The 16,016-nt window shown below is 45.3% G+C and overlaps 1 protein-coding gene across 1 annotated transcript; it reads right to left on the reverse strand.

Moving 5' to 3' along the window:
- Positions 1-48: 48 nt before the first annotated feature.
- On the reverse strand, positions 49-5,941 carry LOC117838003 (flowering locus K homology domain). The gene is made up of 7 exons (XM_034717864.2): positions 5,654-5,941; positions 4,701-5,013; positions 3,428-3,659; positions 2,395-2,546; positions 1,558-2,283; positions 1,260-1,451; positions 49-604 (listed from the first exon to the last, which is right to left on the reverse strand). Exons 2-7 carry the CDS (start codon positions 5,001-5,003, stop codon positions 446-448), a joined length of 1,764 nt encoding a protein of 587 aa, XP_034573755.1. The 5' UTR covers positions 5,004-5,013; positions 5,654-5,941; the 3' UTR covers positions 49-445.
- Between the last annotated feature and the right edge of the window lie 10,075 nt (positions 5,942-16,016).

The raw sequence follows: 16,016 nt of genomic DNA on the forward strand, positions 1-16,016 counted from the left end.
GTACCACAGAAACAACGAATGATAGGGATCGATCTCAAGGAGTAAAGATTAGTACAAATTCGATTCATTGCAACCCAACAGTTAAAACTTCAAACATCTCATCAGACATCTTGTACAGTCTGCCGAATCAACCAAAAATTCACTTCCATAGTCCAAAAAGCTCAGGCTCTAGCTTTTTTAACTCACCAACAGCTCAGGCTCCAGTTTTTAAACCATGGAATGGATAAGGCTACAATAAAACAGTCTACAAAGAATCTAGATGAAATACGTTTCAAAAAAAAGAATCTAGATGAAATTCTCAGGGTTAAAATTGTACCGCTAGAATCATCTCAGGATAAATATCAATTGATCTTCTGAATTTACTGTCTTTGTATTTCCTGTGTTGCCGGTATCAGGGTTTGGGTATATTTGGTGGTATGTGCAGAAACAAAACTTTTGGGAGCTTTCAGTATATCATTTGAAGGCGCGGAGCTGGCAAACTAGTCACTCCGCTTTTCTCAGTAGTAAGACTATCAACTTGGGGAGATCTGGATGCTGGCAAATATGATGGAATGAAGTCGAAACTATGACCAGGGGAGGCGGCAGCTGCTTCAGCCATAAAGTTCTAGAAAATAAAACAATGGTCAAGAGAGTGAAAAGCCGATGATTGTAATGCAGATAACCATGAATGGAATACATTATAAAGCATCAGCTTAAAACAAGATGGTATGCAGAACAAGTAAAATGGACCGCCACCATTTTTTACTGGTCACATATTAATGAGCTGGCTGTTTATTCAGCCAATATTAACATCAGATTACCATTGAAATACTCACTTAGTACATATAAATGATGACAACTAGAGCAGGGAAGCATATTGATGACCCGGTATTCTCATCGCTAGATCTAAGTATAGCAGCAGGTTAATGGTCTAATAACCTGGGCATGACTCATTAAAAGAGAAACACACACGCATACACAGGTTAGTAGCTATCAGCCTTTCTGCCGATGCACTTAGACTGATGTTGAGCATTTGAACAAAACCAGCATGGCATCCGTTGCACTCTTACCCAACAGGTGCCAATAGATTTACAGGACTGAAAATAATAGACACTAAACATAGGCATCCAACGAGAGGACAGAATTGTATGTTCTATACATGCAACCAGAGGAGTCGAGCATGAAATTTAATAAAATTATTTTCTCAGCATAATAATCATGCAAGTACCATCAAAAGGATAATATATCATCTCAGAAGACGTATAATGAAAACCTCTTACCTTAATCAGCTGCTCTGCAGTTAGAACATCTGTTGCAGCAGTTCCAGTGATCTCAATAGACATTATACCCTCCTCAGAATCGTTTATCAAAATGCTCGATCTGCTGGTACGCCGAATGTATTCGATTCTTTCACCAGATGGCCCAATCACAGCTTCAGCATAGAATATTGGAACTTGCATCTTCTTCTTGACCTGTCAAACAACACACCATCCCAAATAGATATTAATCAGTTTTAGCAGGAAAATCAAAACATGTGATCAAGCATACAAATAAGATGCCTTTGGTAACCATACAAACCTGAGAAGCAACTGCTGCAGACCGACTGGTTGATGAAGGCGGAGCCTGATGTGGTGGTGCTTCTGGCCCACATGCAGATACGCGACAGTGCAGAAGATTTTCCACAGTAGTTGGTGGATGCATCCTGAAGGGTGGAGATGCTTCTCGTCCACGTGCAGAAATACCAGGATTAGGAGGTAGTTCACTAGCATCTGATGGAGATACCCTGGTTGGATAAGCTTCACTTCCATGTAAAGTTTTTACGAAGCGTCGATGTTTGCCCATTTCAGCTGATTGATATGTCTGTCTCCGTGGATGTGCTTGTTGTCCATACACAGATATAAGGGAACGTACTCTTTCAAAAGAAGCTGTTGGACTAATTGGAGTTGCATGCCATCCATATCTGAGGTTGCAGTGTGAACGTAATTCCATAGGAGCTGATTGATATGCCTCCATAGGTGAAGATGCTTCTGGCCCATATGCACTTCTACCATGGTTTGGTGGTGTAACCGATCGATATCGCCTGAAAGATGTAGGTGCTTCCCATCTGTGTTCAAATGTATCAGCATGTAGAAGGTTTTCGATAGGATGCCTAACCCTCAAATAGGAAGTGTCAATCCATGGTTCACGCTGAAAATCTTCAGAACATACAGAGTGATAGCCTGGACTATCTGCATGCACAGGGCCATCAGGATGGTCAATGTAGTGGCACAGAGGCATGTCCGTGTGCAACATTGGCATAGGGACCTGAAGAACGAGTTGTTAAAATTAAACGTTGGTAAGGGTAAAAATGTTCTCTCATTTCAGTATGCCTGTTAAAGTGTTAAGTAACCATTTTTTAAAAAACTGGCAACTTACATGACGGTCGAACAATGGGATAACACTTCGATCAACCAGATACTTCCTCAGATGAGAAGCAACAAGTTCCAAAGCCTTATGCACTGCTGAAGGCAATCCCCATATTTCAATAACCCGATCTTCTTCCAGTGCAACAGGTGGCAGATCACCATCTAAAAAGTTAAACCATGCAATGAATGAGGTACAGACTAAATAATACTGAAGGCTGGACTGACAACCCCAACAATACCAATTGCAAGAATAACACGCTCAAACTGTGTCATGGTGGCTCCAAATAGAAAAGATAGACTATCATCTAGGCCAATAACAATTCGAAACTTACAAATTTAAATAATACCGAACATAAGAGCGACAGTGAAACCCACTTTATAAATAAAACTGGATGGGGGGAAAACCATGTTATATCATGTGATTTTGATGAAAGAATGGTTTAAACTGTTTCTTTTCTGTTGCACTAATGAATCAAGAGCTGTCATTTCAGTGTTAAAGTTGATATTACTGGACAAAACTCCAAGGAAACAGTTCAAAAGTAAGAAAAAAGGTACATGAACAATTGAAAAATTAAAAAGTTCCGGCACAGTTTATACTTTATCAGAACTCTTTGAATGTAGACCAAGATTTGCTGAGCATATATGAGGTATTGATACCTGACAACATATAGCACATATATACATCATCACTATAGCAACACTATATTTCAGAAGTGCATCTACAGCCTAACATCGATAAGTTCAAGTGTGCAACCGTGTTTGAGAAAATATGCAATTGAAATAGCAGGTATACTTCTGTGATGAGAGTAAAGTACAATTTATGCTAACATGGGCTTCACCAGAGCAAAGTTGGGCAGAAACAGGATTAACTTCATACTTCAGTACAATATAGTGTTTGCTTACAGACAGATTACTCATGTTCTCACTAAGTCAGCACAATCATCTGAAGATAACCATGCACTTCTGTGACAGTCGCTGATATCAACAGAAGGAAGTAGTAGCGGAAACATGAGCTGATAGGCACATCAAAATAAGAAAATTACCAAGGACACGGATATTGGTTTGAGAAGCTTGCATGATTGAACTTATCATCGCACCCTGCTCACCAATAAGGCTTGCTGCCTGTTCACTTGGTGCAAGAATCCGTGTCACAAATGTACTATTGGATCCCACATCTAAAGCATCATCATTAATTATTTGCTGATATACTCTTAGTAGCGCATCCATAGCTGGAGGTAGTGGCTCATCAGGCAGCTCCTTTCCAAAAATGATTACCTTCAAACAAGAAAAGAAGAGCAAGTTTTAGGACAACTCTTTACATTGAACCAGAACATGAAGGAATTTTGAAATGTCTTTAGCTGCCAGCTCAGCAAAAATTTAATGGGAGATAACAGACTGTGATAGGTGTGGCATGAATTGAACAACTTTCAGAACAAGTGGCATGAAATGGATAATTACAGAAGCAAAGGTAATTGAGACAATGGCATGAACCTAAATTTTCCAAACATAAATCATGTTCTCCATTTAAGAGTCATGGGAGAGACAACCAAGGACACTAAAAAAGGAATATATGGTCCAAGAATTGTGGCCGCCAAGCCATACTGTTTTGAAGAGTTTTTATTATGGTTAGCTTATGGATTTTTTCCCTTAGTTTGTGGTAAATGCTTTTACAGCTAAGCGATTTGTTCCCTTGTTTTCTTTTCCAAAATATTTCTCCATGCCCTTAAAAAAAATCCACAGTATAATCCTGTTTAGATCTCATCAGTTATTGTTGATTAAAAGGAGTTGCAGTTATAGCAGTACTGCTCTAGCTCCTGGGTACTCGTGGAGAGCAGGGTTGTCGGAATAGGGAACTGAATAATTTATAATAATTAACAGCGCAACATAAGATTAATAAGATAAAAAAAGGATGATAGTGGGTTGACAAAATCCCCTTTCTTTTAATCAGGATAAAGTGAAGTAAATACAGGATTCGTGTGGGCCAAAAATTGATAGCTACCCAAAGTTCAAAGGGGCCTACAAATTTAATGAAAGCATGGAGCATTTTTATCTATTTCACTAACTAAACCCAAAACTTTATTGCAACCTGTAGCAGCGAGTTGTAACTGACCAGATTCAAGGATGAAAACCACTACGGTTTTCAAAGGAAAACAAACAAATTTCTTTCCTAAAAGATAAAAGGGAAATGTAATGCAGCCAAAATTACAAGAAATGGTATTATCCAATGAACAAGAAATGAAAAAAATTATTTAGGCCCTGTTTGGAAACCAGGGAACCTAAATTGATAATAAGGTAACTGTGGAGTGGACTACTTACAGCTTGCTCTGCCGCACATAGATGGCCACCTATAATTCGGACGCAGGCTTTTGTTTCCTCACACAGTCTTCTAACCTTCTCACCTTTGTGGCCAATTATCGCACCGACTTTATGTGAAGGAATCAGCATCCTGAAGACACTGGTTCCAGGCCAACCAGGATACCTGTTTTCAACAGCAGAGGAAGTGGCATCACCAGAGTCTTCATCATCAACAGCGCCTTGTTTGAGAACACTCTGCTCATGGGATTTGCAAGCCGCTTTATGGACCATTTGCTCCTTGGAACTTGACTGCATCTTAGCCATGCTAGCAGCACTGAAGCATAAAAAAATATTGACAACACAGGTTAAATCAACACCCAACAGAAATAATAATACTGTTACATCCTAATGGGTAGGATACAGTAGAGTATTGCAATTAAATGTCAGTGACACGTGCTGATAGTATAGTTAAAAGAACTAACGATGGGAAATGTCGAGCAATCCCGATACATAATAGAAACCACACAGCACAAAGACCTAATAGGCTCGAAAATTGATTTGCCCCAAATACAGTACAAGTGAAATTCGAACTTAAATGCCAGCAGCGTCTGATACTGCTTCTCAAGCAGCAGCCTTCACCATCCAGACCATAATCGCAGTCCTACGCATGCATCATACGAGTAGCAATCCGCAGAGACGACCCCAAAACTACGCCTAAGAACAAAAAAAAGAAGGAAAAATCCAGCAACACAGTTTTGCGATTAGATCAAGTTGACGCCGTTTTGCACCCCAAACGCTCAGGCCTTACCCTGCGCTCCCTCAATCCAACCCCATCGTCCTTCCCCCAACCCTAGAAACGGAAGCGCCGCCCCTAGCGCCGCCCGCGGGGGTCGAGGCCGCGCCGCCGCCCAACCCGACCAGAGGGCGTGATTCCCGGGACGCGCGCGCACTCACGCACCAGAGCTTATCCGTACCTTCTCGTAGGAAGGGAGCCGCCTGGACGGCGGAGGCGCGGAGCACGAGGTGGAGGCGGCAATGGCGGCGGCGACGACGAGCCGCGGCGCGGCGGAGCACGTGAGGGATCAAGGGTGGAGAGAGAATGGGGTTTTAAAGTTGGTGGAGAGGAGCGAGGTGGGGGTTTAGCAGCAGAGAGGTCAGAGGACCCCGTTCTGTTCACACCAGCGGCGCTGTGCGCGGCTTTTTGGGCCTATTGTGTGTTTATGGTGGACTGGGCCGAAATATGCTCAGGGCTTTCGTGATTGGCTGTGGGCTTGCTCTATCTATCTGACCTCTTGCTTCTAGGCCCACAATGGCCTGCTTCTCTAATTTTCCTTGTGTTTTCTTTCCTTTCATTGTATTTCTGGTGAGCCCGCACCTCCAGCTTTGTAATTCTGGTGATGTGCTATAGTTTTTTCTAGGTTCTAAAAATGGCAATTGCTAAGTTGTTTAGTTCCTATAAAAACCATGTTGACGCCTGATATGGAATATAGCACTTTGTTACCTGTGACCCGGGGAATTTTTATTGGTTCGTCAATGCCAAAAAGAGCACAAAATAAAACTTGTCCCACAGCCTCACAAAAAGAGCCTTTCGCTGTTGCAGTGCGTGGGTCGCTCGTGGCCAGTAGTTACTCATGTGCTTAAGGGTCATTACTAGGTTTCAGAAATATCTTTCAGTAATGTTATTCAAGTGGGGTAAACTAAGCTAGAGTTATCCGGAAAGTACAAGATCTTTGATTCCCCTGTCAATAGAAAGCTGAAAGCCATCAAAAAGCCTGATAATGAAAAACAAGTGACATGGCCCGTTCACCAAAAAAGAAAGAACAGAAACAAATTAGGCAATCTTTTTCTTAGATAAAAAACAAACAAGGTGAAGAAAAAAAATCATTCTTGTCAAATGGCAATAATAAAGAGCAGAAGCACAAGATTTGTTTCCTAGCTCCTGAATCCTGATCAAAGATAGGCTGAACTGAACACTAGAGCTATGATGCGAAGAAATATGCATCTTGATGACTGTAAATGTGTTTTCTGTTCAGCGTCACATGATAGAGCATCTCTTCCTGTTCTGCCCATTTGCAATGCAGTTGATCTACACATCCAACCCAACTTGCTACAATTTCACATTCTGTGATATCTCAGGCAACAGGTAGCAAGCCTTTCTTCATGGAAATTATGGGGTTAATATCATGGTGCACAATAATGTCATCTTCAGGCAAAAGCTTTTTTCAACTGAAATTACGAAGCGTTCTTTCAAGCATGAGTTTGTTAGGGGTTATCCAAAAGGGAAAGAAGAAATATCTCCCCAGTAGAGTAGAATGGCTAGACAGTAAAGTGTAATTTTCTTTTGTCTTTGTTTGTAAATAATTTTTTTATTTTGATATATAACATTAGGGGCGAAAAGTTCTCTTGTCAAAAAGAGAAAATCCAAACTGCTTGTAATCCACAGCCTCAGAAAAAGGCTCTTTTGCTGTAGCAGGGCGCCTCACGGCCAGTAGTTTCTTAAGTGCTAAGCTTGGAATCAAAACAGCCCGGCAACGCAATGCAAAGCTAATATATGTAAAAGAACCCCTCTGGCCTTTGCTGGGGAATAAAAATCATCAACTGATGTCAGGGTCAAGCACTCCTGAAAGAACAAACCATTTTACTAATCCTTTTCCCTCCAGCGACTCACTATTATGCTTAATCATAGCCAAGCATAAGCGTAATGATGATGGGTCGAATTTCACGATGGATTAACTTACTTTTCTGCCCACAAATCTATCGGTTCAGTTGACCTATCCACGGAATCTTGGCGCCACGTTTTTGCATAACCATCATAGCTGAGCATATATTACTCATGATTGCGATCTGGGACTGAATGTATGCGTATGCCCATATTAAAATCACTGACCATGACTAAATGTCTCAATCCCCTAACATATAAAATCCTCTTTGACGTTTGCATTGTGATGTGCAGGCAAAGATTTGGTTTGTGCAGGCACTGCAAGATGTAGTGTGAAAGCAGCAAAGAAGCCAAGCCAGAAAGGGGCTTGCTTGTGGGCTTGACGCCATTGCCCGCCACAAGGCAGCATCATTTGCCGCAGGCAGCAAGCTTGTATAAAGGAAACTCACTCCTCTTCCTCCTTCGTCTTCCCGTGATCATCTCGTACGTTGAGGGGAATGTCGTCTGGCGCGAGACCGGCCGGACAGCCGCAGGCGGCGCGGGCCGTCGCCTTGGACGGTCTCGGACCAGGCTTCATTCCCCCCAACGGCTCCAGACGTCACCGGAGTCGGGGAAGAAGACCGGTGCTGCTGATCTGAAAGTCTGAAACTGTATTGGCAGCAAAGACCATGTGAAGGAATCAGCTCCTTGTCTGCGCTTTGCGGTAAGTGCTTTCGTTCTTCTTTGTTTTGATTTCGATTGTGAATCGAACACGGTTTCCACCTCCAATTGGTTCACCTTCTTCCATCAATGGCGCTCTGTATCTTCCAGCTAGCATTGTTTCAGATCAAATACTGTTCTTGAGGAAGAGGAATGCGTTGGCTAGAACTTCAGGCCTGCATCTTCTCTAGCTAAGCTACCGGTTTCCGTCATAGCTTGGACATTTCGTTTTTCTACCATGGTTACCGCAGTAATTAATTAACTGACCGTAGGTAATTAACGGATCAGCACGCACTATATATGGTCATTATCAACTGGAGTACTAGTAGGTTGGTTAATTTTTAAGGCCGTGTGGGGCCACCGCGCAGCCTGATCGATCTGCATCGGTTCTCGTGTCGTCGTCGTTACGAATCTTTCCGATCATGGAAAGATGGCTTCCAAGATTGCTTCGTCGGTCGCCTACACGTGCGCTTGTCAATACCCCCCAGCTAGCGTGCGTGCACAGATGACAGACCACAGTTGAGCTTCTGGCTAACGCTGCCGACAGATGCATGCCGTGGGGTGGCAGCACAGGCAATTATCCATCGAAAGTACAAGTGTTTCATTCAGTAAATCGAAAGACCATGCGCTCTAGAATTTGTGCAGCCACACTATGGTAATACTTAATTTTGACTTACACATACTGTACAATTTGTAGTTCGCTGGTAGCTGTAGAAAGTCACGCCAACTAGTGGTGCGCCATAATATCTGACGGTAAAAATCGGCGCTAAAGGTTCAGTGGCCGTGGCGAGAAAGAACAACTGCAGAATCGATGGAAAGTTGTGGCGTGCCAAAAGCAAGTAATCAACTAAACACCTTCCTAAATTACTGTGGTTGCCAAAGTTGTGGCGTGGCTAGTCGTGGAATCAAACACCCCCTCAAACCGTTTTCTCCATACCGTACTTTAGTGGTCAACGTATAAAGTCATACAGAATCGATTTAGACACTGTTGTTGGATGATAAAAACATAAATTGTTAGCGGTACTAACAACTGCTTCTTTTCTTTGGGTCATCATCAACCTTGCTCTGAAAGTTGGTGCAAACTTTTTGAGTTTTGAGTGCACATGCATGAGCCCGTGCCATTTTTCTGACTCCCTGATTTGTACCGGAACACTGAGTCAAAACTCATCAACATTACGTTTCGTGGGAGATAATGACTTATCCCTGGTCCGATGATTAAGTATGTTTTGAGTAGGATATAAGCACTTTTGATGATGCTATATGCGCTATGCATCTCTATGTGTCGTCTCACATCATCAAACGTGTGAGATCTTCCAAGGAGCCATCATTAGTCGATTAAGGGTCTGTTTGGCATGGCTCCACTCCAGAACTCCAGCAACTCCACCAAAAAATCCAGCCAAACACCTCAACTTCAAAACTCCATGGAACAGCCAACTCCATGGAGCTGTAGTGCAAATGGAGGTGGAGTTTTGGAGCACCTCTTTTGCTGCTCCAAAACTCTCTCTTTCGAACCTCCTCATGGAGTTGGTGGGTAATTACCTACCAATGCCACTGGTTACACAAAAAAACGTTTCATTCTGTTCCTCCCGAGCTCCCACCCGCGCCTTATTTCCCCACCCGCGCATCCGCCTGCCCGCCCAGCCCCGCCGCCCGTCGCCGCCCCGCCCCCGTCGCCGCCGTCACCGAGCCCCGCCCCCGGCGCCGCCCCGCCCCGCCCCGCCCCCGTCGCCGCCCAGTCCCGCCGCCCATTGCCGCCCCGGCCCTGTCGCCCGCCTGGCCAGGTGGGATCCGCGGTCACCGTCGCCCTGCCGCCCATCGCCGCCCGGCCCCACCGCCGCCAGCCCCCGTCGCCGCCCAAGCCCCGCTGCGGAGCTTGACGTGGATAGCACCGAGCAGAGCGTGGCAGGAGAAGAAGATGGGATATAGAGGATGACAAGTGGGGCCTAAATTGGGAGCAACAATGGCAATACACACTGAAATCGATTTTTTTTAGTTGAGAGCATCCATCTGGCCAAACACACCATTTTAGTTCTGGAGTGGAGCTAGCTCCACCTGGAGTTCTGGAGTGGAGCAGTTCTACTCGGAGTTGGAACCATACCAAACAGGATGTAAACTATGCATTTTAAATTCCAGCTCCGCCACTGGTTCGTTGGAACGTTGGAGGTGTGTCCAACTTCAAGTTTGAGCAACAGAACATGGTGTGGTTGATAATCTAGCATTCTAGCGTACCGCGCAACTCGACCCCGTCACATTCGTGTACATCGAGACTTAAGAGAGAACACATCGCCGGAGCTCATACGAAATACTGATTCAAAAGCTGGTTAAGGCGTTCGCCCACAAGCACAGTGCCTCGGAGCTAGTCAGCTACCATGCCTGCCCAAGGATCGAGCTCCATCCACCCACAGTCTGCAGCTAGTCAGCTACCGTATATACACACACACACCGGACAGTTCTGCAGCAGACAGGATACAAGACTACCACAGCTTCGGAAGTAGGATCTCGCACAGGAGCACTGCAGTCGCCACGCTCAACCTGACCAACCGATCTATTGATTTCAAGGTATGATGATTGTTTACTAGACTAGCCTCGGTCTCATGGGCCTGGGTCATCACCTCAGCTATTTACTCATTTTCATCTGTGCCATCTCTTCTTCCATCTGAGCTATCACTTCATCCCTCTGAGCTATATCTTCTTCCACCAGAGCTATCACTTCATCCCACAGAGCTATCACTTCCAGCACACTTTCCATAACCTCTAGTGAAGCCTCTTCTTCACCCTGCCTTGATGCCTGTGTTTCCAGGGTATATTTAAATAATGCAGAATGCCAGGGAGGGAGGGAGGGAGGGAGGGAGCAAACCTGTTCGTGGTGGCAGTCATCCCAGAGATGTTCCGTGGTGATGTAGAGATCAATAATACTGTCGTATTTATACTGTTCTCCACACTAAGGGCACTGGAAAGATGGGCATAGATTGAGCATTTGAGCTACATCATCCGCATCCGCATATAGGGTCAAGTGTCCCTAAAACTGAGATATTATTATCATGATGCCAAGTACCTTAGCTGCCTCGTGTCTGCTTTGAATCAACCATCTAAACAGGCAGGATCTGCCATACACATGCCCACAAGGAATGCAGCTGCAAGACATGAGCAATTGAGCATTGAGCAGAGTATGATCAGTACTATGGCTGTACCAATGCATGTCACAAGAAAAAGGAAATCACTATCCAGGCAGCACGAGATTAACGCCGAGTGGAAGCTGCCGCCAAGGGAAAATATGGCAGGCCACTTTTTCATTCAACTACGCCAACAAAACATCCTGGATCCTTTTGTCTAGAACCACCGGCGACAATAAAAACATACGGAGGGAGTACCAGTTTTAGTTATGGTTATGGTTAAGAAACCGATTTTTCAATAACTTGTAACAACTAAGGTCATGTTTGTTTGGGCTTCCAGAAGCTGGAAGCCCAAACAAACAGCCGGCTTTCGAGTTGAGCTTCTTGAAAAGCAAAAAATCCAATGTTGTTTATACATCTATAGGCTCACCAGAAAGTTTACACAGTTCTAAATATAGGACTGCACACCGAGACGTATTAGTGTAGGACAGCGTGGTCTATGTGGAGGATAAAAATTAGTCGAGGATTAGAAAACTACTCGTACCAATTAGAGTAAGACTCTAGTCGAATCTGACTAGTATTCTTATAAACAACCTACCTGTAACCCTGCCTCCGGTAATATAAGACGAGGCAGGGACACCCTCCAAACAAGTTCAATCAATACAACACAACCAACATACAGGGCGTAGGGTATTACGCGATCTAAACGGCTCGAACCTGTCTAAATTGTGTGTTCGAGTTCACCTTCGAGTTCCTGATCTCAGCGAACCCCACGCATAAAACACAACCTCGGGTACCCCCTCGGTAGGTTGCCAAGTCTAAACACCGACAGCTGGTGCGCCAGGTAGGAGCTCTCGCTGAGAATCTACTGGCGAATTCGATGGCTCAAGTCATCATTAGGCCCACCATCGCGTTCGAAGCGGGCACGGCATTTATCTTCGGTTCCTGGTTTTTGCATCACAGACGGCACTGAAAACTTCCACCGCTACATCGCACTGGCCTCGGAGGAGAAGCAGCACGACATCAACCTTCATCGTCAAGTTTTGGAAGATTTCATTGAGAAATTCAACAAATTTTTTGACCTATTCCAAGGTTCGGGGGATAAGTTCGATTACAACTCGATTTCTCCCACTAGTCGGATTGGTTCCCACTAGCTTATTGGACCGCTTGGACGCGGTACCCGGGATTCCGCAAAAAATGATGTTGACCGTTTTTAAGGCAGTTTGGAATTCACCTTCGCCTTCATCTTCTTTATTGACTTTGCCCTTACCCTTGTCCTTCTTTTGACCAAAGTCTTCGGGAGGGGGTGGTGCGGGTAATTCTTGCATTACTCGACGTATGTTGTAGCAATCTATCGCCGAGTGTTTGCTGTTCGGATACCATGGGCATTGTTTCTTGAGTAACTCGGTGAAGGAGGGCCCGTCATTGCGTTTGTGTGACCCCTTCTTGCCTAAGTTGGTCATAGCTGCGATAGAATTGTCAGGTTTGCGCTTGCGATTCTGATTACCCGAGTAGTTGTTTCAAGTATCATTGTTTTGGTTTCTGTCTTGTTCATGATTGTTGTTGTTGTTGTCGCGACTGCGGTTGCGATGAGAGCCGAATCTCTCATGTTCTTTATCTTCTTCGTCTGCCCATTGTTGCACCATGATTTTGAGATCTTTGACGGTGGCTGGACGACATCTGCCAAAGTCTTGGTATGTTCGACGATCATAGAGGCCGTTTTGAAAGCACTCGATGATATATGTTTCTGAAATGTCGACTATTGTAGCCTTCTTTTCAAAGAAACAACGTAGATAGTCGCGAAGTGTCTCGCTTTCTTTCTGTTTGACTTAGCTTAGATCAATTTTTTTCCCTGGGCGAGACATGGAGCCCGCATAATTATTGGTAAAAGCTTTTGTCAAGTCTTCCCAAGAGTCGATGGATCTGAGTTTGAGTGATTCGAGCCATGTTAACGGCGCGGGTTCCATGCATATGGGGAAGTGAATGACCTTTGTATCATCGTTGCCCCCAGCTGCTTGAACTTCTAGTGAGTAGCACTGTAGCCATTGGACTGGATCTTGCTTACCATCATACTTGGTGATCCCTGTTGGCTTGAACTTCTCGGGTAGTTTAGTCTTCATTACCCTTGCGGTGAAGGCGGGAAAATGGTTATAGTCATCAACTTCAATTTCGCGTTCGCGGTGACAGTTGCTATTGATTACCTCTCTTAGGTCGCTGAAAATTGAGGATTCGCGACCCGTTCTGCGGTGGCAAGGGCTCTTTGCAGAATTAGGGCAGCTAGCCTCTCCTGCATCCCTATTTCACCTTGGAGCCTCGCGTTCATCTCTATTTTGCCTTTGGCTATGTTGCCTTGGCTGGTTGACTACTTCGTTACTTTTTCTTGGAGCCTCGCAATGGCCACCGTGGGCTGCAACATCTCTACTGCCATTTTGGTGGGCCGAGTTGTGAGGAACAGATGGAATTGGAGACTCTTTGTCGAGTAGTTTGTAAGCTTGCTCGGCGAGTTGTGCTATTAACCCGTTGCCCCATTCCGTGAGTTGTGTTGTTAACTCGTTGTCTCTGTCATGAGGTATGAGAGTTGATATGAGATTGATTAAGGCAATTGCTGCGAGTGGAGTGTTGTGCTCTTGATCTTGCACTGCGTTGAATGCTCTTTCGAGGTTCACGATAGGAATGTTCGTAGTTAGTAGTCGGCGACGATCTGCTCGGGTAGCATTGCGTGCTCTTCTTTGATTTCTCTGTTCGGAAGTTTTGTCTTGCGAGGCGTTAGCTGATGATTCATTTTGTGAAATGTCATCGAGTTGCGTAACCCGTCGAGGAGTTCTCTGGAGGCTGGCGCCCGCGTCGTTGTTTTGAGATGTGATGACAAAGATTTCTCTGTCCAGGTAGTAGCTTCCAGAGCTTGACGTTGCGATCTCTGTAGTGCTTCCTTCCTCATGGTTGAAGTGAGCGGGATGCCCTCTTGATACGGGAGGTTGTCTATGTGAGCGAAAAGGCATGACTCATAATCTTGGGCCAAGAAAGATGGCTTTCTTCCAGGCCAATAAATGAACCTTTCCTGTGGAGTTGAAGTAATTACTAAGCCTTGAGCTGGGCCTGGTAAAGGGATCTCTTGGATGTAGTCCGACTCATAGTCGCAGTCCTTGATTGACTCGAGTTTGGATTGGATTCAAGTGAGGAAACCTTGGTGGATCACGGCTGTGTTGCAGAGTCCGTGCGGGAATCGACTTCGAGTTGAAATTGACTTGTGGGATAACTTGGGCATTAGCCTGTGCAGGCTAGTCCAAGTCGAGGTCGACTCCGAGCCGTAGTCGAACTTGATGTCGTTGACATTGAAATTTTGGTTTTTCTTGGTGGGATTCTTTGCTTCTTGAAGGAAATCCTCATCAAGACACTTCTTTTCCTGGTTGCCGATGATGTGGCGTTGAAAAGATCCAGTGCCGTCAGCGATGCAAAGCCAGGAACCGAAGATGAAAGTTGCACCCGCCTCGAAGGAGAAAACGGGCTTGATGATGAGTGGTGCCATCAATCTCGCGTGGAGAAACTCGGCGACTTCCCCTACCTGGCGCGCCAGCTGTCGGTGTTTTAGACCGACAACCCGCCTAGGAGGTTCTGAGGGACCAAGTTGAGAAGTGCCTTGGTCTATTTGTGATGAGTGATTGACTAGATGATTTGAGGCTTTACCGGTTGAGTCCATATTCCATATATGCTTGATTATGCTAACGCCTAACTGGAGGTGTGTATTGTGTGAGTTGTGTTGTGGTATTTGAGTATACCGTATGTTGTGTGTTGTGTGTCTTGGCTTGTGATGTGCAGGTGTAGGACGCGTTATGGCGGTCGACGACATGAGGTGAAGGTCAAGCGCGAAAGGTCCATGCCGATGAACTAGGGCTGTGAAGTGTGGACACGAATAGGCTTGGATCGAGGGACCTGAGGAGTCCGGTCGGAGTCATGGGCGGTTCACATGGTGCACGGAAGAGTAAGAGTACATGGACGGTGTTGGAGACGGCGTCGGTCAAGTCAAGCGGGATGGAGGCAAGTCGAGTAAGTGGCCTGGGAGCCAGGAGCAAAAGACTTGGAGGCGTCGAAGGCTTGGTGGAGGTCGGACACGTGTCGACATCGGTGAGTCACGCCTTGCGGGGCGTGCAAGAGGGTTTGACCGGTTTGGCCTTAAAATCGGGAATGAGTCATGCCTCGCCTGCGTGGCGTGCAAAAGGGTTTGACTGGTTTGACCTCAAAACCGGGGGTGAGTCACGCCAGGTGGGTGTGAGAGGGTTTGGGTGTTTTGGGCCTCAAAACCACCGCGCAGGCAGGTTTGCCGGTTTCGGCCTCAAAATCGGGAGCGAGTTCGGTGCGGCCGAACAGCGTCGAGTCGAAGGACGCGTGGCACCCTCACGAAGCTTGCGTCGAGGCGAAGCTAAGTCGTGAAGGCACTGAGTCCATCTGCTGAACAAAGAAAAAGTTGGACAGTTTTGCCCATTGGGGGTTTGGAGTTGTATGCTTAATGTAAGGGCATTTTGGACATTGGCCAAATGCCTATATATGTGTAGGAGGGTTGTTTGGGGCAGCTATCTCCTTGGGCTAGTTGGTGGTTGCTACTCATTTGTTTGTGAGAGCTTTGGGAGAGAGGAGAGGGGAGAGAGAAGGGATCTTTATTTGATCTTTTCTCCATCCTAGCTTTGATTGTGCTAAGAAGTGGCTTGTAACCGGACATGGTTAAGTAATCCAAAGATCTATTTCGTGCCATCTTGTTCCATCCCATTTGGATTTGCAAATTTCATTTGTGTTCTTCGCGTTCTTGCTTCTTCCTCTCCACCCCCTTCAGATTTTTGTTCGATTCGTGAGTTGTGGAGTGTTTTGAGTCGA

The sequence above is a fragment of the Setaria viridis genome, chromosome 9 (assembly GCF_005286985.2).
Source record: "Setaria viridis chromosome 9, Setaria_viridis_v4.0, whole genome shotgun sequence".
Classification (NCBI taxonomy): Eukaryota; Viridiplantae; Streptophyta; class Magnoliopsida; order Poales; family Poaceae; genus Setaria; species Setaria viridis.